General features: G+C 33.0%; 1 protein-coding gene across 2 annotated transcripts; it reads right to left on the bottom strand.

Annotated features, from left to right (window-relative positions):
- Positions 1 to 13138: 13138 nt before the first annotated feature.
- LOC133818452 (protein argonaute 16) lies at positions 13139 to 20327 on the bottom strand. Of its 2 annotated transcripts, XM_062251340.1 has the most exons (24): positions 20170 to 20327; positions 19542 to 19618; positions 19111 to 19352; positions 18821 to 19026; positions 18522 to 18740; positions 18278 to 18414; positions 18091 to 18188; positions 17919 to 18016; positions 17653 to 17821; positions 17424 to 17540; positions 17237 to 17344; positions 16985 to 17047; positions 16700 to 16813; positions 16456 to 16621; positions 16264 to 16376; positions 16039 to 16176; positions 15829 to 15959; positions 15442 to 15507; positions 14927 to 14990; positions 14492 to 14606; positions 14332 to 14405; positions 13881 to 13975; positions 13764 to 13795; positions 13139 to 13646 (listed from the first exon to the last, which is right to left on the bottom strand). In XM_062251340.1, the coding sequence occupies exons 3-24, from the start codon at positions 19330 to 19332 to the stop codon at positions 13471 to 13473; spliced, it is 2721 nt and encodes a 906-aa protein (XP_062107324.1). In that variant the 5' UTR covers positions 19333 to 19352; positions 19542 to 19618; positions 20170 to 20327; the 3' UTR covers positions 13139 to 13470. The 2 variants fall into 2 exon arrangements, with proteins under 2 accessions (XP_062107324.1, XP_062107323.1); XM_062251339.1 differs by lacking the exon at positions 19542 to 19618 and having other exon boundaries at positions 20170 to 20326.
- Between the last annotated feature and the right edge of the window lie 4756 nt (positions 20328 to 25083).

The raw sequence follows: 25083 nt of genomic DNA on the forward strand, positions 1-25083 counted from the left end.
AAACATCCCATTACACATTCACTCCCCTCATAGAATAATTTTCATGCTCATGGTATGGGTCAAAAAGAGTAAATGGTATTTCATTTTACAGTTAGGCTCGAAAGAGTGTGTTAATCAAGAAAATAGTTATAAGGCTCAAAAGGGTTGACTAAGGATAAAATTTAATAGGGTTAGCTTGAAAGGCACAACCAGTCCAAAAATTGCCTATATCATTTTCCTAAATATGCACTGTTTCAAATTTCATCTCAAATAGTAAGCAAGCAGGTTCTAGAATTTTTTCAAACTTTTCAATCCACAATCCAAATTTGACATGCATAAAATAACTCAAGTATAACATTTGCAATGTATGAACAATAGATCTCTGATGTTAACAAATCACAGTGAAAAAATAAAGCAATCTAACCAAGCACACAGATTATTTTTAGAAACACATCAATTTTTTCTTTGGATTATACTACAAAACAGTCAATCATATTGAAATGGAAATTATTATCAACTTAATTTATACTCTAAAACATGACTAAACAAAACATAAAAATAAATATAAACCTAAACCTAACAAAACTTAAACAAACTAAGATATCTACAATGAGCAAAGCAATAAAAATCAAATCTCCTCCCCCAAACTTAATCTAAACATTGTCCCCAATGTATAAATAAAAGAAAAGGAAAAGAAAACTTCCCTGTAATCCAATGTATTACTCCATTGTAGTGACTCTCATTGCTAACCTCGTTAGTGTTTTATATTTTGAAACACATCAATGAGTGGTTGATGCCCATAATAAGCGTAATACAAAATAACATGAAGGTTGTCATTCTGAATGCCAGCAAGATTAGCTAGATATGAATATGTTCAACACGTCACACCAACAACACAAGACCTCGAGTGATGAGCTTGGGGATAAAACTTTCGAAGCTCATAAAGAATGTAGAATAGTGAAGGATTCATCAATTTAAAATATGGATCCACTGGCGGTGTATATGATTGAAGCATTGATGAACTTAAATCAATGATTGCAGGTGCTTCATCATCCTCCAAAATCATATTTTTCTCATCTTCATTTGTGAATTCTTCATATAACCCTTCTGATTGTTTTTCACTCTCCACACGACTATCCATAAACATGCTTGTGATTTGATCTTCAACAACTTCATGATCATGGATGAAATTTACTTCATTCACCACACCATAATCATTATTTACCAAGCAAGTATCCAACTTAGCAAAATTTTGAGTGAATATAACTTCAAAGGTCTCTTGTTCATCAACTTTACACCTAATCCCTTCTAATGGCTCAACCATTGGTACTTCTATAGTATTCGAATAACTCTCACAACCTTGATTGTTTGAGTAATTGTCCTTAAACCACCCCATATTCTACACCATTAAATTTAAAGTGTTCTTCAATTGAGTCAGTACTTCTTCAATTTCTAGTTTATGCTCTTCATGCTCTAATGGTTGAGGTATAATATTAGAATCTTGGAATAATGGAGGGTATTGGTGACTCCAACCTTGTAGTGAAGGATCCCAATGCCAATGATAATCAAAATCTACCATATCATTCAACAACTCCATTATATCATCATGACATCTTCTTAATAAAGGTTCACCAGTTACCTCTGCTCCATAGTTTACCCAACATCTTGTTGCATCATCTAATCCATTGTAAAAGAAAAGTGTAAGACACCCTGTTGAGTAATTGTGATAACATCTCTCCACCAATTCATTAAATCTCCCCCAAGCGGAGTAAAATGGCTCATTGTGTTGTTAGGAAAAACCCACGATGTAATCTTGATGGAGCATTTTTATTTATTTACCTCGCAAGTCAAACACAGAAAAGAAACATAAATTAACTAATAAATAAACCAAGTTAAAATATAAAAACCAAATTAGAACAAAAAAAACAATAAATTTTGATATTGGAAATTTAGTCCCCGGCAACGGCGCCAAAAACTTGTTGCGAAATTTTAAAGCTACGCAAGTATACGTAGTCGTGTCAAGTAAAAATTCCGTAAGAACGGATATCGTCCCACAGAGACTATCTCCCAAGTACCACTAATTGATTTTTGAATTCTATTTGGTTAATCAAAATTTAAATGAACAATTAACTATGAACCAAAATTAAAGAATTAGAACCAAAACAATAAATTACCACTTAAAAATCAATAATAAAAACAACCTAGGAATTAATTTCATCACCTGTTCATTCTATTAATTTTAATAATCAAATATAATTCTCTTCTTTCTATTCTAATAGCAGGTTAATTTACTCGATTCCTATTCTTTTTCAAGACATAAGATCTCAATCTATATGCAAGTTTCCTATATTTCTGTGATAAACTTAAACATATAAAAGGCATTAAACATGAAAACCTAATTACTACACAAGTCATATAGGTACTTTCGTCCAATATGCACCCTATGTCTATATAATGATAGCATATTCAATTCTCATCTTTCGAATTTTGAATCAAAAACATTAAATCACGCAAATAGTGATCAATTATTTTCTAGCATTAAACACATCATATAGATTAGATAGAAAAGAAATATCAATAGAAAATCATAATAAAATTAACTAGAAATCTCAGTGACTACATTAATTCCTAGATAAAAGAAATTAGTTCATAAATGTCATGATGAAAATAAACTGCAAATAATTATTCATAAAATTGACCTAAAGAATTTAGATGAAAAAAAAACTAATTACAGCAGCCTTTTCTTATCTAGGGTTTATAAAACTTCCAATCCCCCTCAAAATCGCAGAATAATGTCCCTTAAATAGCCCTCAAGTGTTCCCAAGTGAATAGACCAGATTACCCTTCAAAAAGTCGTCTAAAATCTGAAAATTGCGTCACCAGCGCTGTAGCGCTACTTCTGGAGCGCTGTAGCACTATTAACAATGCCAAAATCCCTCAAAATTTGGTGCACTAGCACTGTAGCGCTCTTATTATGGCGCTGTAGCGCTAAAGTCAGAATAGAACGAAACTCGTTTCGAACAGCCTGCAGCGTCAACTTATCGTATTTTGATCATAACTCCTTCGATATAACTCCGAATTGAATGATTCAAAAAGATATGGAAAGCTAAGAGAAATATATACAACTTCTATTTCTAGAAGTGTTTCCATAAAGTGAATAAATCATGGTCAAAATAAGGCTTAAAGTCTCATACTTGCGTTATCGAGCATAAACGACGTGTGTTGAGCATCTTCAATGTAGTATTTTCCACACATAATATCTTGAAACTCCAAAATCCACACGAAATCCATCTTATTTATCATATTTAACATGTTTCTTCTCATTTCACTCCATATTATGTAATTGACCATTAAAACCTTAAACAAGAAGAAAACAAGCATAAATCTGCACTAAACAATCCTAAATAACTAAAAACACAACCTAAAACGATCTCTAAAATAAACCTAAAATGAACCTAACAGGTGGTATCACTACTTTTTCTAGATGTTCCGATAGTTTTCATTCACTCTCATTGGGCAATGGCCAAACATTTACTTCATATGTTGCTCTCATGTGGTTGTTTTGTGGTATTTGGAGCAATAATCATAGAAACTCAATCTTCTTTTTGCAATTACAATCAATACATGACATCAAGGTATCTCATCTCCTTGGAATTTTTTATAGCTGTACGTTTTTTCATGTTTGTTGACCAAAATCTTTCCTCGTTTTTTCAGTAACTTAGTATAACACAACATTGACAACATTGATTTCTAACCAGTTTCATAAATACAAGAGATTATGTTAGATTTACATAAAATATTTAGTATTAGAAGAATTAGTTTTGGTTTATTATTGCTTTCTTCTGATATATGCAACTGGTTACAAAAATCATGTATGTTTTAGCAATTTTGTTGTTCAGTTTTTTGTGTAACTAGTTTCATCAATTTTTATGACAAAAACTAAGATTATGGCTTCATTTTAAATTTTTTTCTTGAGTTCATTTCTTACCTCAAATTTGAGGCATCCAGCAGTATTGGTCCTCATTTTGATTGGGTAACTTTTCTTTTGTAATTGGTAGTTGATTTCTATGGACCTTTTATGTTGGGTTTCATTCTTAATCAATTCTATCAAAGTTGCAAATGAGCAATTGATAAGAAACAACAAACCAGCAAGTGTGTAGACAACATAATTATTCAAATATGTCCACATTCCTCCATGATGAAGCATCACTATAACTGAAATTTTTTTCCTAATAAAATGATAAAAATAGGAGAAGAAAAGCACAAATCTAAACTATAGATATGATTTTTTTTCTTAGCAAGAAAAGTGCATAAACAATCAGATTTTTATAATCGTAACCGGTTAGAATAGAATCAAATATTCTACAACAAATTCAAATTCTAAGAGTGTAACCAATTTTGAAAATTTTCTAAGAGTGTAAGATTTGTGCATGTGTTTCTGTGATTTTCTATGATGATTCTGAATATCAAATCATTTTTATACATCCAATAGACAATCAATTAAAAAATCTGGCCTATTAATTTTATAGTTTCTCTTTCTAGTACCCAATTTTATTTCAGAAACTTAGATTTTGATTTTTGAAATTATTGAATTAAGTTTTGTTTTAAGAATTACCTAATTGATTTTCGATGGTTTTGATTGTTGTTGTTGTTTTTTTTTTTTTTTGTAGGTTTATGATGATATATTGGCCTTCGAATTTGAAGAGAATTGAATATCTGATATCTTTGTTCTTCATTTTTTTGCCGGAATTAATGAAGATGAAGTTCCATTGGATTTCGGCGCCGAAGGATCAAAACAAAACTGGATGATCATGGAAGTTGTGTTTCGTGTTTAGGTAAGGATGAAGATGGACGATCCGAGAAGAAGGATGATGGAGATTCAGGTTTGAGTCAATAGAGGAGCATCGTGACTAGAAAGGTGAGCATAATGAATGGAGGTTTGATGAAGGAGCATCATGAATAGGAAGACTACTGTGATTTCCGAATTTCGTCCTAAAATTTCAAAATTAAATTTTGAAAGATTGTAAAGCATTATTATGGTAGTTTTATAAAGTTAATGAACTAAATTATGTAAAAAAATTATGACTTATTTGTTAACTTAAACATTCATATATGGGAAATTACATCAAATATGATATATTTTTAGAAAGACTTTGAAAAAATGGCAGTTTTTTTTTCTTAAGTTTCTCATAGCATTTTTTTTTTAACATTTTTATGGGAGTTTTTTTCCTATATATTTGTAATATTTTATTTGTATACCATATTTTATTTTTTATAAAGTTTTAATAGATAGTTTCAATATGTTTTGTGGTTATTTTTATAATTTTAATCTATTTGTATTATTTTTCATCATTCATATTTTATAAAAAAAAAAAAAATTACATTATTTTTTGAAGAAAAAAACCTGAGGCCTTCATCTCCGTGTTTTTTATTTCTATTTCTTCCATTTTTTATCTTCTTCAATCAACATTTTCTCCGCGAAAACCGGTTACCACTATCAAAACAATTTTAATTTTTTTGTGGTAGTAATCGTATATCACTGTCAATTTTTTTAGTGATGTGCGGTAATTGGTTATAACTATAAAAATCAGTTTTATTTTTTAAGTGGTGTTGTAGTAACTGGTTACAACTATAAAAAAATAATTTTGATTTTTTTAGTAATATACCATTATCAAAATACCAACTGAATTGTAACCGGTTACTTAGTGAGATTTGAAAGAAAAAAAATAATATGAGAAAAATAAACTAAATTGATCGTGAAGGGAACTGATTACAGCTAGGTCTGGAAAAAAAAATAGATATGACAAAAAAAGAACTAGTTTCGATGGTAACCGATTACTTAGCTAGACTTGGAAACAAATAGGATCCAAACAAAAAAATCTAAACTTATTATAATCGTAACTTGTTACAACTAGGTTTGAAAAAAAAAATCAAATCTAAAAAAAAAACAATCGCCATGGTACCTTGATACTTAGTTAGGTGTGAAAAAATAATAAGATCTAAACAAAAAAAACCTAAATTAATCATTATTACAATTGGTTACAGCTAGGTCTAAAAAAATTAGATTTGAATAAAAAGAATCAGACGTCATTATACCCGGTTATTTAAACAGATTTGGAAAAAAAATCAGAAATCAGAACAGATTGTGAATGTAATCAGTTACAGTTTGGTTTAGAAGAAAAAATAATTAAATATAGAGTGCAAAATCATATTTGAAATGGAAAAATCAAATGTGAAAAAGAATAAGAAAAACAAAGAGAATAAGAATAAAACCATATATGAAGAAGAAGAAGAAGAGGGGCGGAGGTATGTCTTCGTCAAAGGCATGGACGGAGGTGCATCGTCATCGGGGGCGAGGGCAGAGGTAGCATCGTCGGCAGAGAGCTGAGATGAGGGAACCAAATGGGAGAGGATAGAGGAAGAAAGGAGAAGAGAAAGATATCGTGATGGGAAAGGAGAGAGTGAGAGAGAGTTTTGTGCATTTATTATTATGATAATCTATTTTTTATATTGTATAGAATTACTATATTTTAAACTTTTTTTTCAATACTTATCATATTTTGTATAATTATTTTTTTCCCATAAATATAGAAAGTATATTTATATTTCTCATTTTTACGTAAACTTCTCTTCATATAAAAATTTAAAACTCATATATTTAAAAACTTTTGAAAAAAAAGTCATGGTGTGTAATTTCCACAAATATATATACAGAGAATTATACACAAAAACGATAATTATGTAAACCAGATATTAAATTTTAAATAGCATGACAACTCAAAGAATATATACAACCAAGACATCATATATAAAAACCATGCACTTATATTAAATTATACTAAAACATAATTTTATTTACCAGAAAATGGATTTGGCCCATGTTTTACATTATTAATGGGTAATTATTTACTTGAGAATGGTTGGTGTACATTAACCCATTTTTACAATTTCTTTAGTATGTATTATTTTGTATTCACATATAGCTAGCTAAGTAATTTCAAACTTCCAGTTAGTAACTTACAATAGTACAAGTAACTTACAATAGTATATACAGGTATTTACAACAGTATATTCAATAATATAAGGATCATTTTACTGCAAATTTTGAAAAAGAAATATTAATTAAATAGTTCCACTCCAAAAAATAAAATATATAAATTAAAACTTCGTTTTAATAAAGGCCCAAAATTAGACAATATTGGTAATTTAAGAGCTCGTTCATTCATTTACATCACAAGTTACTGTCTAACATTCTTATATTTTTTTTACCCCTATTTTGAATTTACTCTTACTTTTAATCCTTTAAAAATGAATAGAAAATTCTTAAAATATTTTAGATTTAGTTTCTAAACTATATTTTGACTCAATTTATCCTAACTTTCAAATATCAGATTCTGGGGCTGTTAGGAAAATAGCCACATTTTGCCATATGGCAGGTATGACATTGGATACAGTCATATGCTGATATAATATGCCTAGTACAACATATAATGAATCAAAATCATATCCTTACATACAACGTCTTTAACATGTCCCGCGCCACTTATTTGACAAATCATCGTCACAATGTAAAATCCCAACATAGCTATTTAGCTAAAATATTAAAATAATGTTCACCGTAAATTCTTCACTATATAGTATATTACAGTATGTTATATGTATTCAATTTTAATGTAAAATTTCAAGATCCATAAACGAAATTGAGATAGCAATTTAGAGTAGAGGGACCGACCAAAATAATATTGACATTGGTTTCATATCAAATCCCAATAACTCAAATTAGTATGTGATCCAAAACAATAAAAGACTAAAAAACTACTAAACATCTAAGTCAAGATTGATACTAGAAATACTTCTATCCTTAATAAAAAATTAAGAGCTTCACATTAGAACTAGTCATTCTACTCAAATATAAACTAATTTTGAGGACGAGTTAGTTTTCATACAAAACTTTATACAATTTAAAGTGGTATCGTTAAACAAATTGTTATTTCCTTCTTTTAATAGATCATCACACAGTTTTAGTTCCTCGTATGATAGAGTATAAAATAAACATATAAGATATAACTGACGTATGCATTTATTAATTTGCTCCAAGAGAATTGGATGGGATCATGATCTTTTTCTGCTAGCAGGATAGGACCATGATCACGATCTTTCTAGTGTGTGTAGATTGTATGGATGAGAAACTAAGAATCATCATGTGCCTTATAAATGTTTAAATGTGCATGTTTGTGAAGGGAAATTTGATTTTTTATGCTCATTAGAGGTACTAATTAAAAAAAAGAAGCTAGATATTTTAAACATTTTAAAATAATGTCGCTTTTTGGCACTTTATCAAAAACATCTCTGTCATTCTTCCCTCCACTTCTCTCTTCTCTTCCCCCTCTCTCTCTCAGTTCACACTCTCTCACCTCACAGCACCACCACCCACGGCAGCAATGGCACCACCAACACCAAAAATACGTCCATAACTTCGGCCTTGCTAGAGATAAACACAATACATTTTAAGGATTATTGGAGTAGAAATTTATGGGTAAGTAATTGTTTCTCAAATATAGTGATGTTTATTTCACTTAAGACACTAAATACTGCATTCCGAATAGATTTGGACATGATTTTTGGGTTTTTTTTGCAATCTTTTTTCAGATTTAAAACTCTGAAATCTATAAAAAATCGAGATTGCTTAATGGTTGCTCGATGGTGCTCGATGGGGCCTTCAAAATCAAGATTTTCATGAAAAAATCAACGTTGCTCGATGGTGGTTCGATGACTGCTCAATGGTGCTCGCTGCGATTGTTACAGGAGACAATTTTTCACTCGAATGTCCGTGTGGAGTGATTTTTTTTTTTAATTTGGGTATTTCTTTTCAAGATATGCATGTTTGAAATGTGTATATACACATTTGGGGGAGTGTAAAGCTTGAAAAAAAAATGCAAAATGCAAAGCATACCTCATGTTAAATACATGTTTTGGTATAGTTTCAAGTTCTAAACTTTGAAAATGTGTATATGCACATTTAAAACGTGTAGATCTCAAAAAAATATCCAAAATAAAAAAAACAATCACCCTAAACGGACGCCCGAGTGAAAAAGTATGTCTCTTGTAAGAATCGCATCGAGCAGTATTAAACTACCATCAAATCATCATCGAGAAAAGTCAATTTTTTTTATGAAAATCTTAATTTTGAAGGCCTCATTGAGCTAGCATTGAGCACCATCAGGCTGGGCATGATTTTTGAGGTTTTTTTTTTCAGAACGGAAGCTCTGAAATCTGCAGAAAATTGACTTTGCTCGATGGTTGCTCAATAGTGCTCGATTCCAACTCGATGGGGCCTTCAAAATCAAGATTTTCATGAAAAAGTGACTTTGTTCGATGATGGTTCGATACTGCTCAATGGTGCTCGATGCGATTCTTGTAAGAGACATAATTTTTCATTCGGGTGTCCATTTGGGATGATTTTTTTTATTTAGGCTTTTTTTTTTAGATCTACGTGTTTGAGATGTGCATATACACATTTTCAAAGTTTAGAACTTGAAACACATACCAAAACATATCTTTGACATGAGGTATGTTTTGCATTTTGTATTTTTTTTTCAATTTTTATACTTCCCAAATGTGTATATACACATTTCAAACATGTAGATCTTGAAAAATTACCCAAAATAAAAAAAAATCAACCCAAACAGACACTCGAGTGAAAAACTACGTCTTTTGCAAGAATCGCATCGAGCCACCATCGACCAACGCCAATTTTTTCATAAAATATTGATTTTAAAGGCCTCATCGAGTTGGCATCGAGCACCATTGAGCAACCATCGAGCAAGATTTATTTTCTACAGATTTCAAAGTTTCAGATCTGGAAAAAAAAAAAACTTAAAATCATGCCCAAATTTGTTAGAAATGCAACATTTTTGTGTTTTAAGTGAGGAATACTTGCAATTACATTGAATTCTCCTATTTTTTACGTTATCCATTGAATCTCTCAAGTGGGAGTTGAGAGGAATTAGTTGAGGGGGAGAGAAATGGTAGCAATTATGCCAACGACATTTTGGGTTTAGTAGTAAAAATTGGCATCATTTTGAAATGTTCAAAATCCCTAGCATTTTTTTTAATTAGGACCCCATTAAGTATAGAAACTCAAATTTCCCTTTGTTAACTCAAGGTCATTATCACTCTTGTTTTGATGATATACCATATTTGATTATTGATGTCACTAACCATTTTTTATTTTGTAGCAAAATATTCATGTTGTAATTTTTTTTTAAAAATAAAGCATAATCAACAAGATGGAACTATAGCTTCAAGACAAACAAACAAATTCCAATAAGACATCAAAGAGCCCAAGATTCTATGACTGGTGTACTTAAGATTTAATTATCATTTATAGTTTTGTGAATTAATTTTCATTCATATTTAATCATTTATTGGCTCAAAACATTTTCATAAAAAAAGTTCATCAAAAACTATTTTCAAAGAAAATTATTTTGAGAGAATTATCAAACTTGTTTTATAAGTACCTACGTAAATGCATAATCTTTCTACAATATATAACAAAGTTATAAAAGAAGTTTTATGCCCAAATCGTCCAACTCTGAAACAACCCAAATTAAAAATTACATAGGACAGTCGACTAGCCTGTGCACATCGGTCGATCAGCATGCTACCAAGTGGGGTCAGAGCAATCTCATTTCTAGACTTAAAGGTCTTACTTTGCAAAATTTATGTTTATACTTGTAGCTAAAAAGATAAAATAAGTATAAGTTTTGACTTATTTTTTCTATTTGGATAAATAATAGTTTTGATAACTATCATATAAATATTTTTTTTAATGAAAAGTTTTTTTTAAATTATTTGGATATTTATTAAAAAATATATATTTTATGAGTATATTAGGAATAATAAAATTATTTTAATTTAAAAAATAGCTTCTCAAAAATATCTTTTGAAAAAAGTTAGGAATCTAGGGTCTGATTGGTTCGCGATTAGAAAACTGTATTTTTGAAAAGTGGGATTCTGAAATGAAAATCTGAATTTAGTGACTGAAAACATGTTTCTGAAAATGTGATTGGTTCAATGTCAGTAAACTGTTTTTGAGTTTTAAAAAACTGAATCTGTGATTGGGATTAAATTTGAAAATATAACAGATACTGAATACGTGATTGGATTAGCTGAAAGTAAAATTTAATTATATTGATAAATTAAAATTTAATAATAGTGCATTAATTAAATTCATAACAATATTGCATTGTAATTAACTTTGATTTTTTTTATAAATTAAAGTTATATTTTTTTAGGGCATGATTGATTAGTGATTTAAAAATTGTATTTTGAAAAAGTATGATTCTGAAAAAAGAATCTAGACTTAGTGTTTGAAAATATGTTTATGAAAATGTGATTGAATGTATTGTCCGTTAACTATTTTTTAGTTTTATAAAATTGAATAATTTTTTGGTAGAAAATCTAAAAATTGAATATGTAATATATATTTTTTATTTTTGGTATAATAATAATTGAAGTGAAAATATTTTTTTTATTTATTTGTTGTAATTTTTATTTGATCAATGAATTTTTTTAGAAAATATATTGTAAATTAGAATTAAATTATATTCTGTTATATGATTTTATAATTAATTATTTTACTAAATTTATATGGATAAAAATTTTAAAAAGTAGATTGACTTGTAAAATTGACAAAAGAAAAAAAAATCAAGACTGTAAGAAAAATAAAAGAAAATTAGCAAGAAATTTTTTTTTTTTTTAAACTCAATTTACAATTTGTGGACTTAGAAAAATATTTTACTTTGTTAGCTATTTTTATTTTATAATATTTAACTTTTAGTATAGAATTGAAATGATAAATTTATATTTATTTATTAATAGTATTTTTTTTTTTGTAATCTTTATTTTATAAAATATTTTATCATTAGCTGAATTTTATTTTAAAAAATATATTATAAATTAGAATCAATTGCATCCCTTTGTATAATTTTACAATGAAATATTTTAACAAATATATATAGTTATGGAGGTGAATAAGAATTTTAAATTGAAGAAAATACCCTTTTTATTAAAAAAAATAGAGTAAATATTTTTACACTAGAATTGTAGAAAGAAGAAAAAAAATTGTCAGTAAAGAAAAATTATTGTACAACATAGCACCTTAAAAAAAATGTAAAAAGTCTATTAATATATAAATTAATATTATTTATTAGAAAATAATATAAAGAGAGAGATAGAGAAGCAAGATCCGTGAGATGAGCCTTAGATGAGATGTTATGAGAGAAAGAGGAACATTATGAGTCCTTGAAACAAGTGGTCAGGAAAAAAAAAAAAAAAAAACAGAAAACAAAAACAAAAACGTGAAAACATCATTTCCTAAATCCTTTTATAAATTAGAATTTGTTTTTAAAAATAGTTTTCAAAAATGATAAACCAAACAAGAATTTTGTGTAGGTCCCACAATTTTTAAATTTTAAAAACATAAAATTGGATTGGAATTCTATACCAATCACACCATTAGCTTTTCAAAAAAGACATTTTAAATTAAAAATACACTTTTTATTTTTTTACCCAAATACTCTCAAAAGTACTTTTTTAACCCTAGAAGCTAAGCCAAATGGGGTGTATAAGCTTCTATCAGATATATTACTATTAAGCTAGCAAAAAGTGTTCCAAATTCTTTTCTAGTGTAAATCTTTTCAAACACATGAGCCAAGATTGTGATTATTCATTTGTGTGCATTTCTCTCTAGGTTTTTATTTTGTATTCATCATCTTACGAGAGGGTGTATTATTGTACATACTTCTATATCATTTGTATTGGTGAGGTTGGCACCGGTGGAATAGAGCATTTGAAAAAGTCTATTGTAATAGCTTGATCTGTTAGTTGAACTCAAGACTTGGTGCTTTGAAGATTGAGGACGTAGGTAGCAAGATTATCTAATGTGTGTTTATATTATTGTCGATCTATTTATTGGACAAAAGTTTAATAAGATGTTAGATATAGATAGTTGAGTTTTTAAGTTTCCGAAAAAAGTGTCAATTATCAATTCATCCCCCTTCCCCCCTCCCGTAACCAGAAACCTCTCATTTCTGACCTGTTTGGTGTTATCTACAGAAAATATATAAATAAATAAAGGTAAGATAGCACAATTCCATAGTGACAATGCCATACACATACCCTCAGATTTAAGCAATCGCAAAATTCCAATACATATATATGGTTAAAACTTTTCTTGGGTAACCGATTGTTCAGATAACTCAATTCCTAAACATAAAGCTAACTATTTGTTGAAAGCACTGTGCATCTCAAAGAGTCCACAACTCAACTAAACTAAACTATTATTTCGAGTATTTCCTATTTCACTACTCACCTAAAGAACCCATCTGTCGTTTTCCCCGTCTATGTAATATGTACGTTTTCAAAGACCTTTTCTTCAGTGTCAAAAAGAAAGTCAAAATATGTCCGCCAAAAGCTATCCACAGCACCTCAGCAAAAGAACATAGAGCCCTTAACATTGTCATGCAACTTAGGGAGATCTGGAACAGGAATAATACCCGAAGAAGTAACAGTTTTCTGTCCTGAAGAAGTATCTGATAAATCCTCAAACTTGATGAACTGACCCATTTGATATGCAGCAAGATGGGCATAACATATTGGAGCAACTGGAAAATGAAATTAATCGTTTAAGCAGTGTAATATAAAATTTTATTATAGATCAAAATATATTAATATATATATATGCATGTAATAGGAGGAAACTACAATCCCTAATAACCTACCAATTGAAATTGCAGTTGTGCTCCTTTGGTACCTGAAACAAGCTCAGTAAGTCGTAACAAGGTACCATAAACAAATAAAAAGAGAGTAAAATAAAACACTAAAGAATAAAAGCTTACACGTAAGATAAGGAATGGATAAGGTTTTGTAAGTCATCAGGAGAGAAATCAATTTCATCAACTAGGACATGATAGTGTGCTGGCCTAGAAGTTCCCTGTGTTTTGTAGCAGCCGATAAAAAATGGAAAAAGAAACATAGTTACAAAGAGATCAAATGCTTTATTTGAATCCGCATTTAATAGTTCAAATCAGGGAAAATTGAATTGTGCCGATCAGTATGTAATCAATCGGGAATATGATAATTCAAAACACATGCAAATATCACCAACAACCAACTTATCCGAACTAAATATCAAATCTCATTATGGCAGCCTAAAAAATATTGATGGTAATCTGCACACTACTGGAAAACTAATAGCAAGATTAAACTGGAAAAACAATTAAATGATATGCTCATAAAATTAAGAATGAGATGCACAACACAGACTCTCCTAAGATACAAGAGACTTACAATCATCCCAGCATGAGAGCACAGATAGAAATCATAGTTCCTTGGGTGCACAATTCCAGTGTCCACGATAGTCCCTGAAATGAAAACAGGAATTACATAATTAAGTACAGCTTCACTCAAAGAAATAATGTAACTCCTGACTTGAAAGCACACAGCAAACCTGGTGGGACATTATTGTTGGCACCGCCAGCTTGAAATAACTTTGTGTGATGATTTTTCTGAGCCACAATCACAGTAAACTTGGGAATGTTTTCCTCCCCTAGATGTTGATACGCCTGTAACACAAACAGTGTCAAAGGAAAAAAAAATGAGACTACACAGGCTATCATCAGCCATCTAAAGTAACTAATAGTCCATTGCAGAAAAGACTGCATACAGAAATCAGTGCAGAAAAAATTCAAGAGCTTAATACAATATTAGCTAGAAACGGTAGCGTTAGAATATTAAAAAAAAAAAACTGATAAGATAGTCACTACTGTAAATTGCAGCTTAAAAATAAAGTTCAAATGATATATCAAATCCTGAATTGGTGAAAAATTGATCAAATTGAAGACATAAAGCACAGTAAGTCATCCAGTCAAGGTTTGTTTATAACCTTTATGATTTGATCCAACTCAATGTTCAAGACTTGATTGAATTGTGATTCACTCACTCCATCCCTAGAAAGAAAATCAACATGCTCAAGTGTTATAAAGACTGTCTTCAGCAATTACAAGAAATACATGTAACAAATCCAATGGAGAAAAAAAAAAGTGAGCATTATATTTCAAACAATAATGGAAGCAAGATTTCAGAACTAAGATTACCAAGTGCTAAAAATTTGAATTAAAATAACTTTAGTCCTGAATGAAGAGTATCAAATAATATATTGCAAATACTTTTTTGCTCCTGTAATTAAAATTAGGTAAACCAAACCTAGAAGCAGGCAATTACAACCTGGACCCAAAGGTGCTTAAGTCCAGTATTTCATTTCATCTTGGTTAAAAATTTAGCATTTTCATAAAGCAATGTATCTAAAAGATTTATCAAAATAACACAGGCACCAGTCATATGAGGAATAAATAACCTATACTGAAAATCACCAATAGGTCCAACACAATGTCGCGATACCTGAAGATAATTATCTGATTGGGTTTCCGTCCATTGCTTGTTTGATAGAAGTCCATAAGCAGCTCCCTGCAATCAAAGGTTCATTCCAGTCTTAAGGAGATTGAACATTGACATATCCAAATAAATGAAGCTTGGTGGCTTTTCTTAAATTTCTGTCAAGGGCAGTGCAGTACATTCTAACAAACAATCAAACATAAAAGTAACAAACCAAAACTTGCAAGCCAGGATAATAAAAAGAGATCTTTATTTTCTCTACAAGAAATAATACAGTCAAAATATTAAAATGTTGCTGTAATAATGCTCATAACTAATATTCACAGCGATGATAACGAACATAGCACAAATGCCCAAATATATCATAAAAAATCTATTAGCTGAATGTGGTACCTGATGATTCCATCATCCTTTCCATTTTCCAACGGCTTGTATAGACCATCGATCATCTCGACTTTAGGCGACTGTGTTTTTACTGATGCTCTATACCTTGAAATACATGGCCAACTTCGAGAACTAACAACCTGAAAGTGACAAGACTATTAGATACCAAATAAAGAGACTGGTGATTTGGACAAGGAAAGAAAAAAACATTTTATATACCGCAGCTATGGAAGGAAGATCTGAGCGGCCAGGAGACCCATGAGAGACATCCATTCCCAAAATCATTGTGGGATTATCTTTTATGACAGGAACTCGTGAAGGTTCTTCAATTGCCAACAAAGAGTTAATCCCTCCAAGCTAGAGGAAAAAAAAAACAAGCACAACATTTTATTTTTGTTAAATGTGAAGAACTGTGTAGAAAACACTACTAATTAAAAAATTTACCTTTGTATTGATTTTCAGGAGAACATTGGTTAGGTACTGATCATTGACCTTAAATGGAGCAATGCACTGGGTGACAATACCAAAGTCACTTAGGCATTTTTTCTTCCATGGCCCTAAAATAAAAATAAAATAAATATTAATAATAATCACATGGTATTAAGATATGCATTATAGAATATTAGAAAACTGTACCATAGATCTCAGAATTTTTTCTCTCTGACAAGAGGCAAAGGATAAACTCAGGTGGGCCTGGAACCTTATCTCTAATCAGATCAAACATCTTTTCAACCCTTGTAACAGGGGATCCTCTCCGAGATAGATGATCTTCATCAATTAATGTATGTGGCCCATCAATTTGCTGTACAGGAATAAATCAGTCTGTGCCATAGTTTAAAACAAAATGGTTCAAGAACATTACAATCAACACAGAACATACAATTCCTTTCTTCCTTCCACAGCTAATAAGATCCCTTGAAATTTTGCTCATATCACACCGTGCAGAGAAGTTGACAACAACCCAACGGCTAATGCTAATTGGCCTCAAAACCGTCTAGAAAAAAAAGTATAAAGATATATATATATATGCATTAGAAAGAAAGGATGAAAGAAAATTTCTTAGGGGAAAAAAATACTACAAAGAACGCCCTTTATTGATATTAAAAGACTGGGAAAATGAAATACAAGTCAAAGGCCAATGAGCATCAAAACTACAAAAGCATACCTTATTGTTAAAGTTCCATCTCCCATTAGAGGGGGCAAAGCCACCATCATTACCAAACTTCAACTGTAAATATTTTAGCAAAAATGAAAACCAACAGTCAATCTGAATGTAGAAAAAACATTTTCCTCCAGACACTAACAACCATGCAAAATAAAGCACACGTTCTCAATTATAAATCCAATTTTCCAAATCCCTCCCTCAAGAAAATATGGCCATACTCATGCAAACAATCACATGAGTTTGTGATTGTACCTTCGGGGGCTCAAGGATGCGACCTTCAACTTGAGAAAATTGCCTCTCTATAGAGATGCCGCAGTCAGCCAGCAACGGGTCACTATCATATCGGTAATTTCTTACTGCCTGAACATAAATCAGAAAGAAAAAATATGACAATGTTCACCTGAAAGATGTTATTGATTCAGGTGAAAATATAACTTACATCAACTACAATCTTCATCTTTTCCTGAGGCTTTTGTCGAGATTTTTCAACCAACGATGCCCTCTGTCCAGAGGATAATGCTTTTGTATACCGTTGAAGCGAAACAAGTGAACACAACTGAAATAGAATTAGAGAAGTACAGAAAAAGAAAACCGCAAATATTAGATTGCAAAAATATTCTTCAAACACCGCTAATAAACAGGCTAGCAAGCACATAAATTTGGCATACCTCAAGAGGTAGATAGTTGGGCTTTTTTGGCCTGCCAACAATAAGGCATGGCAGGTAAGCAGAATCACCAAGTTCTATACCACAATGTCTTGTAAAATAATCGTAAACAGATATATCTTCAGTCTGTTCCCCATTTGAATGATCACCATTTTTCACTTTCATGGGGAAACTGTGGAGAAAATAAGACACAAAAATTATAGTTTCTTAGATGGAAACGAAGAGAGTAAGGAAAAATAGAGAAAGTAGCTTAGAAGACAAACACATACAATAGCTGACGGCATGGCTTGTCACTCACACCTATGATTTTAAACTCCATGTTGCGGTGTCTTGTTTTAATCCTCAGATTTTTAAGCATTCGCTTAGCCTATGTCACCAAAAATTGAGTTTACAAACAAATTAATGATAATATCTAAGCACACATTTTAACAATTTATTTACCTTCCCCCAATCAATTTGACGAATACTTTGTACGCCCTGATTAGCTATCAGAAAATCAGTAACAGATCCAGGTCTCAAAATCATGGTTGTGGACACATCTAGACAAAGTTGAGAGGCAGAAATGTCAAAAATAAGTAACAATAGCACCTCTACATGTTAGAAATCACAATTATAACAAAAGTGGTACCCATATTAAGAGACAAGCCATTCTGAGTCGGGCGAAAGCTGGCATGAAACCCTCGAACACCAATTACACCTCCTCCGACATCAGTGAAGTTCTGTGAGTCATCATGAAAGAATGATTGCCTCACCAAAAGGCATCCCCTGTAAATTGGGACAGCCACAGCTTAAGCAACGATAGAGCTTCAATATTAATATGGCCAAAAAAATATGAACTAGAAAGATAATAAACAGGGGAGACAACGAGATACCTGTTAGCAGCTTGCTGCCTAAGGATGATATCAAGCACTCTCAATGCATCCTGAGTGCTGTTATCTGCATCAGCTCCTTTAAGAGCAAGAGCAACCGACCTCAAAGGTACTTTGGCAGCATAACTTAACTCTACCTTGAAAGTCTTTGAGTGAAATGAACGCTTAGACCGTTTACCTCTTTCATTGGGACTCCCCCTGCCACCAGGACTCCCATTTTCCCTACCGTACAGACCCAATTAATGTCAGCCCCAAAAAAGAAACAGTAAAAAGAAACCAGGAAACAAAACAGAGAGACGTACTGCTTTGCAAATGACTCCTCCAGGACAACAGTGAACTCAAACTTGATTTGTGGCAGAGGACCTACTGTGTAAAGACTTCTCTCTCCATCATATGCAAACCTTTTGCCAGAAAATTCTGAAGAGTAAGTTTGGTACAGCCTATCAATAATTTTTCTTCCAATTCCTTTAAGGTTGACTTCTTTACCATCTTCTGAAGTAATAGATACCTGAAAGTAGTAGTACAGCGTAATCAAATTATAATGAGATTGAATAAATTCAGAAAGCACAAAAGACACACAATTGAAACATACACTATACTGGTAAAATACTGCATCTGGGACTTTAAGGGAAACATTGAAATGATTTGCCAGTAAAGGTGTGCGGCGCCCAGCACGTCCAATTCCTTTTCTGCTCATTATAGAATACTTTGGAGTGACGGCAAGTTCCGGCTTCACATTTTCCGGTACCACTGGAGGAGGCGGGGGTAAAGGTGGGAGTCCACCTTCTTCCTTAGCACCCTTCATATTTTCCATCTTAGCCAAACCAAGCTAACCTGAAAGAAGGGTCCATAACAATCAGACTGTAGTGATATTTTTTCAAGAGACAGGAAATTGAAGAAATCATCACAATCCCCTGATAGCAAAACAAGAATATGAAATTCTTCAAAGAAATTGATATTTTCTTTAATCAATTCAAGAATATGGTAAATGATAAATCCAAACCCAAAAGCACAAGCCTAGACCTAAAAAAGACTCCAACCACGAAAGCAGCTGCCCTCGAAGACTTTCTTTTTCCTCACCGAAAGTAGTACCCCAGTTGCTGAATCAAAGGACAACCAAGAAGGTAAATCATGCTGATCACACACATAATTTCCTTAAAACGTTAAAACAAAAAAATACGAAACCCTTAAATTTGTTTTAAAGTCACACACAGCACCAGAAAAACAGACTAAACGATTTCTCATACGGAAGAAATCTTCCAAGACAATATAGCTACATTCTCAAGCACAATAATCTTTTGATTTTATCATACATAAAAAGCAAAATAAGAGAAGGAACAGAAACCCATATTCATAAAAAGAGCCAGAGAAAAGTACACATGCGTACACACACATATGTAGAAATACAGTCTGAAAACTAGAACTGAAAATAATCAAATACTCTATACAAGCCACACACAAAAGTAGAGATAGATCAATGCAGCATGGAAAACAAAAATCTGTGACGAAATAATCCAGTCTAAGATTCATTCATGCAAAAAATTACTCCATTTAAATTTGTTAAGTAGGAAGAGTAAGAGCAAATATCACTAACACCTGAGCAAAACACTACCATGTAAGTTTAAATATAAACCCAACATAATAATCATACCTTGTCAAAGAAAGAAGCTTTCTTTCTTGGTCCTCTTCTCCACGGGCTGAGACTAGAGAAGAGAGAGAGAAAGATAGATAACAAACAGTGAAAGATGGAATGGAATGAGAGAGACGAAGGAGAGACTTTGAATAAGGAAGGGGAGAGGCTGGAGGGAAACCAATATGTTCATTTATATATATATAAGAATATTATAAAAAAAAATATGGCAATAAACCTTTTGGTTACCCAAATTTAAAGTCGTACGTTTCCGTGTTTAATGCTACGTTTTTTTCACAAACTATTTTGACTGGTCACTGCATACTAATAACGTGGTCCGCGACACACTCTATAATATGCATATTCGGAAAGAACATAGGGATATTATGGTAAATTCATCTCATTTAGCGTACTATGTACGGCACGCCCACTTTTACACAAGCAGTGTCGTGGGGAAACGCTGTGCCAGTTGCCACAATTTTTTCATACGAGGACGCGTACGAGTACTCAGGAGGGCAATTATATAATACAATGAGCTTCACAAACTCCACTACTCTTTCTCATCAGAAGACCTCCACCTGTATGTAATTATCTTTTATAAACGGCTCCTCCGATTTTGAGGGACTAGGGAATAGTGGTGAAGAATTGATTTGCCTAGTGATATTTTTGTTTAGGGTAACAAAAAATTATATTGTATTTTAAGATATTTTTATTTTTTGAATTTGAAATTGAAATTTATTAACAAACCAATAACAAAAAAGTATGAAATTCTTTTGAAAAAAATTAAACCAAATTTTAAAAGTATCCGTGGAATCTTCATAAATATTTTGAAAACATAATTTTTTTTATTTTATAAAATTATTTTGGAATAGAAACCAAATTGTTAGTATAAGAGGAACACTCTTTATTTTAACCAACACGGATCAATTTAATAATTTTTCACACATTTGAATTTATATATATTATAAATAATTGATAAAAAAAATATAAAATTGGTTTAAAAAATTTGAGGGGCTCTTGGAGTTGTGTTAGCAAGAAAATGCTCTCTTAGAGAGAGAGCTAATCTCCAAATGCCTACAGCAATTTCACTTCACCGATAAAACTTTCAAAAAGATTACAAAATAGTTTTTATACTCAGTAGCTACAAACCATGGCTAACAGAAATTAGTTACACAATCTTCTCTTTCCTCAACGTCCCCATAACAGCACGAAATCTCTCAGCGAACGTGGCTTCACTCTCTCCCTCTTGCGGCTGGCTTCTTCCCTTTCTTTCTCTTGGTTGGTTCCCTCCTCTCCAGCTCGTGTGTTGTCATTGTGATTCTCAAGTTCAGGGATTTCTTTGATTAGTTGAGTTGAGTCCTTCTCCCACTCTTTCACTTGTTGCTGAATTGTCTTTGAGTCCAATTCTATTGGGCTGGTTGCAGTTGGACTAATACATTGGACCTCACTAACACTACTCCCCTCCACGAAAATATCATTGTCCTCAAGGTTGGGCAGGTTGTACATGTGAATGAAGGTGTCAAAGTCTTCCCACGTAGCATCCTCCGGTGAGCTCAATGACCACTACACTAGTACCTGTCGTTTGGCTTTGTTGTTGACCATATGAATACGATTAGCTAAAATGGCCAGAGGAATCATAACTGGTTTGTTGGTAAGGCTAAGCTCTGGCAATGGATAACAAGTAGTTGGTTGTGTTATGTGGAATGGCTTGAATAAGGAAACATGAAAAGTAGGATGAATGTGACTACGTTGTGGAAGCTTCAAGGTATATGCCACTGGACCAGCTCGAGCTATGACTTCGAAAGGACCAAATTAACAACGGCACAACATAGAATTTAGGCGATGAGCCACTGTTGTCTGACGGTAAGGCTGGAGCTTCACGAGAACTAAGTCCCCAAGCTGAAACGTGATGTCCCTGCATTTTTTGTTGGCCTGTTGGCACATGCGATTCTATGCTTGCAGCAAGTTGTGTTTCAATTGTTGTAAAATTTCATCTTGAGTGAGTAAATTATCTTCTACTGCTTGAATAGTGGTTGCCCCTAGTATAAGCTGGGATTGTTGGTGGAATGCGCCTATAAACTGCCTGAAACGCAGTCATACCGATTGCGGAATGGTGACTTGTGTTGTAATGATATTCAGCCCATGAAAGAAACTTGCTCCATTGCTTCGAGTTTTCAGCCGTAAAAGCTCGTCAATATTGCTCTAAATAACGGTTGGTGACCTCAGTTTGACCGTCTGTTTGGGGGTGGTATGCCAAGCTCATCTTCAAAGTAGTTCCCACAACTCAAATAATTTCTTCCAGAAAGCACTTGTGAAAATCGGATCCCTATCCGAGATTATAGTTCTAGGCATGCCGTGAAGTCTAATGACCATGTGAGCAAACAAGTCAGCCACTTTGGTAGCTGAATAATGAGTCGGCAAGGCTCCAAAATGTGCATACTTGGTGAATCTATCAATAACCACCAAAATATTGGTTACCCCATGAAAGATAGGTAGTCCCACAATAAAATTCATAGCCAAATCCTCCCAAACTCTTTCCGGGATTTCGAGAGGTTGTAGAAGACCATAAGGGGCTGCTGTTGAATATTTAATGGTTCGGCAAACCATACAAGCTGTGACAAATTGACGAACATCCTTCTGCATGCCGTGCCAAAAAAAATTGGCTCCCAACCGTAAGAAAGTTCTTTCTACTCCCGCGTGGCCACCAAGGGGCGTAGCGTGAAATTCCTGGAGAATTTTCTGCTTGAGATTTGAGTGATCAGTGATGAAGAGTTTCTGACGGAAGTATAGCAAACCATCCATGTTTGAATAAAGATTTTTATCCAACTTACCCCGCTGCAATTGCTCATTAAGGAGGAGAAGATCCGGGCAAGTTACATTCTCTTGACATAACTCATCTAAGAAGTCATAACGGCCAGCACTCATAGCTAAAATCAGTGACGAAGAAGAGCCGTCGAACTATCTTGACAAAGCATCCGTAGTAGAATTTTGAGTACCCGCCTTATACTCGATAGTAAATTGGAAACCAAGAAGCTTTCGAATGAAATGTTGCTGTTCCAGTGTTTGAATCACTTGTGTCAACAATTCGCGTAAGCTTTTATGATCAGTCCGAATAATAAAGTGTCGCCCAAGCAAATATTGACGCCATTTCGCTACATCCTCGACTATGGCACGCATCTCGCGGATGTATGCAGAAACGAGGTTCTAATTTTTTACTGAAATAAGCCAAGGGGTGTCCCTCTTGCATCAAGACAGCACCAATTCCCACATTCGATGCATCGGTCTCTACAACAAATTCCTTAGAGAAATCAGGCAGCTTCAACACAGGTGTCTCGGTCATGGCTTTCTTCAGCTGGTCAAATGCAGCAGTAGTTGCTGTGGTCCATAGAAAATTATCCTGCTTCAATAGTTCAGTAAGCGGGGCTGCTATGGTGGCGTAGTGAGCCACAAACCTCCTATAATACCCTGTAAGTCCCAAAAAACCACGCAATTGTTTCAAGGATTGGGGAGTGGGCCAATTGACCATCGTTTTGATCTTCGAAGGGTCCGCTTGTACTCCCTGTGAAGAAACCAAATGGCCCAAATACTCCACCTTCCGCTGGAAAAATTGGCATTTACTTGCCTTTGCAAAGAAGTTAGAGTCTCGGAGCAGCTTAAGCACCAAGTCCAGATGTGTCACGTGATCCTCCTCATTGTTATTGTAAATGAGAATATCATCAAAGAAAACTGTGACAAAGTGGCGTAAGTAGGGTCGAAAAACTTGGTTCATAGCCGCTTGGAATGTCGACGGGGCATTCGTAAGCCCAAATGGCATAACCACGAATTCATAGTGTCCCTCATGAGTTTGAAAAGTCGTCTTGTGGACATCCCGACAATCCATATGAATTTGGTGATAGCCAACCCAGAGATCTAACTTGGAAAAGATCTCGGCATTGCCCAATTCATCCAAGAGTTCATCAATGGTAGGAATGGGAAACCTATCTTTGATTGTAATGCCATTCAAGGCTCTGTAATCAACACAAATGCCATTCAAGGCTCTGTAATCCATATTTAGTGAGTAATCCCCTGCCCTGTGGTGGAAAAACAACCTTCAAGTCAACTAAGTCAGGTCCTTTACTACTTGTATTGTCCAAGGCAGCAGTCAAACAAAACAAGCATCTAATTTCACCCTCACGCAGCAGGGCATTGAATTGAGTATAAGACAGTTGTTGTGCCGATACATCAGTAGAGCCCGACAACTTCACCACACTGCCTTGCCAAGAGAATTTCATAGTCAATGCCTTGTGATCATGAACACAAGGTCCCAAAGTCTGTAACCATTGCATACCGAGTACCACATCAAGACCACAAATTGGGAGTACATAAAGATCAACCGTGAACCAATGGCCCTGTAAAATTAGCTCAACCCCTTTGCAAATTTTTTAACACAAAAGAAAATTCTCATTTCCCATATAAACCTTGAATCTTTTAGTCTCCTCCCAAGCAAGATTCAGCTGGTTAGCTAGTGCTTCCTGAATAAAGTTGTTGCTGCCTGTATCAGCAAGTACCTCCATCGATTCACTGCCATGTTTTGCCATAATCTGAAAAATTCGCGGGTTCATGGAATTTGAAAGCGAGTTGAGACTCACTTCATCATCGACTGTTTCAAATTCCTGCCCTTCATTATCTAACTCTGCTTGCACATCATCATCATCTTGCATACACATAATTAGCATTTTATTTTTGCATTTATGCCCATAGTTGAACTTCTCATCACAAGTATAGCATAAACCCTTATCTCTCCGATCTTTCATTCCAGCAGGGGTCAACTTCTTGATAGGTAGAGGAGTAATACTTGACTGAACTACAACGCACTGACCTGAAGAATTGTTCAGACCCAAGCCTAGCTTATAAGGTGAGACAACAGTCGGTTGAATGCTCTGATTAGTGAAGGGT

Source organism: Humulus lupulus, chromosome 2 (assembly GCF_963169125.1).
Source record: "Humulus lupulus chromosome 2, drHumLupu1.1, whole genome shotgun sequence".
NCBI lineage: Eukaryota > Viridiplantae > Streptophyta > Magnoliopsida > Rosales > Cannabaceae > Humulus > Humulus lupulus.

Excerpts from the sequence above, each read along its gene's own strand:
- LOC133818452 (XM_062251340.1), bottom strand. The coding sequence starts at position 19,332 with ATGGAAAATATGAAGGGTGCTAAGGAAGAAGGTGGACTCCCACCTTTA. Across the intron at positions 17,345-17,423 it reads AGATGAAGATTGTAGTTGAT|GCAGTAAGAAATTACCGATA; the intron begins GTAAGTTATATT and ends ATTTATGTTCAG. Across the intron at positions 13,976-14,331 it reads GCTCTCATGCTGGGATGATT|GGAACTTCTAGGCCAGCACA; the intron begins GTAAGTCTCTTG and ends TACAAAACACAG.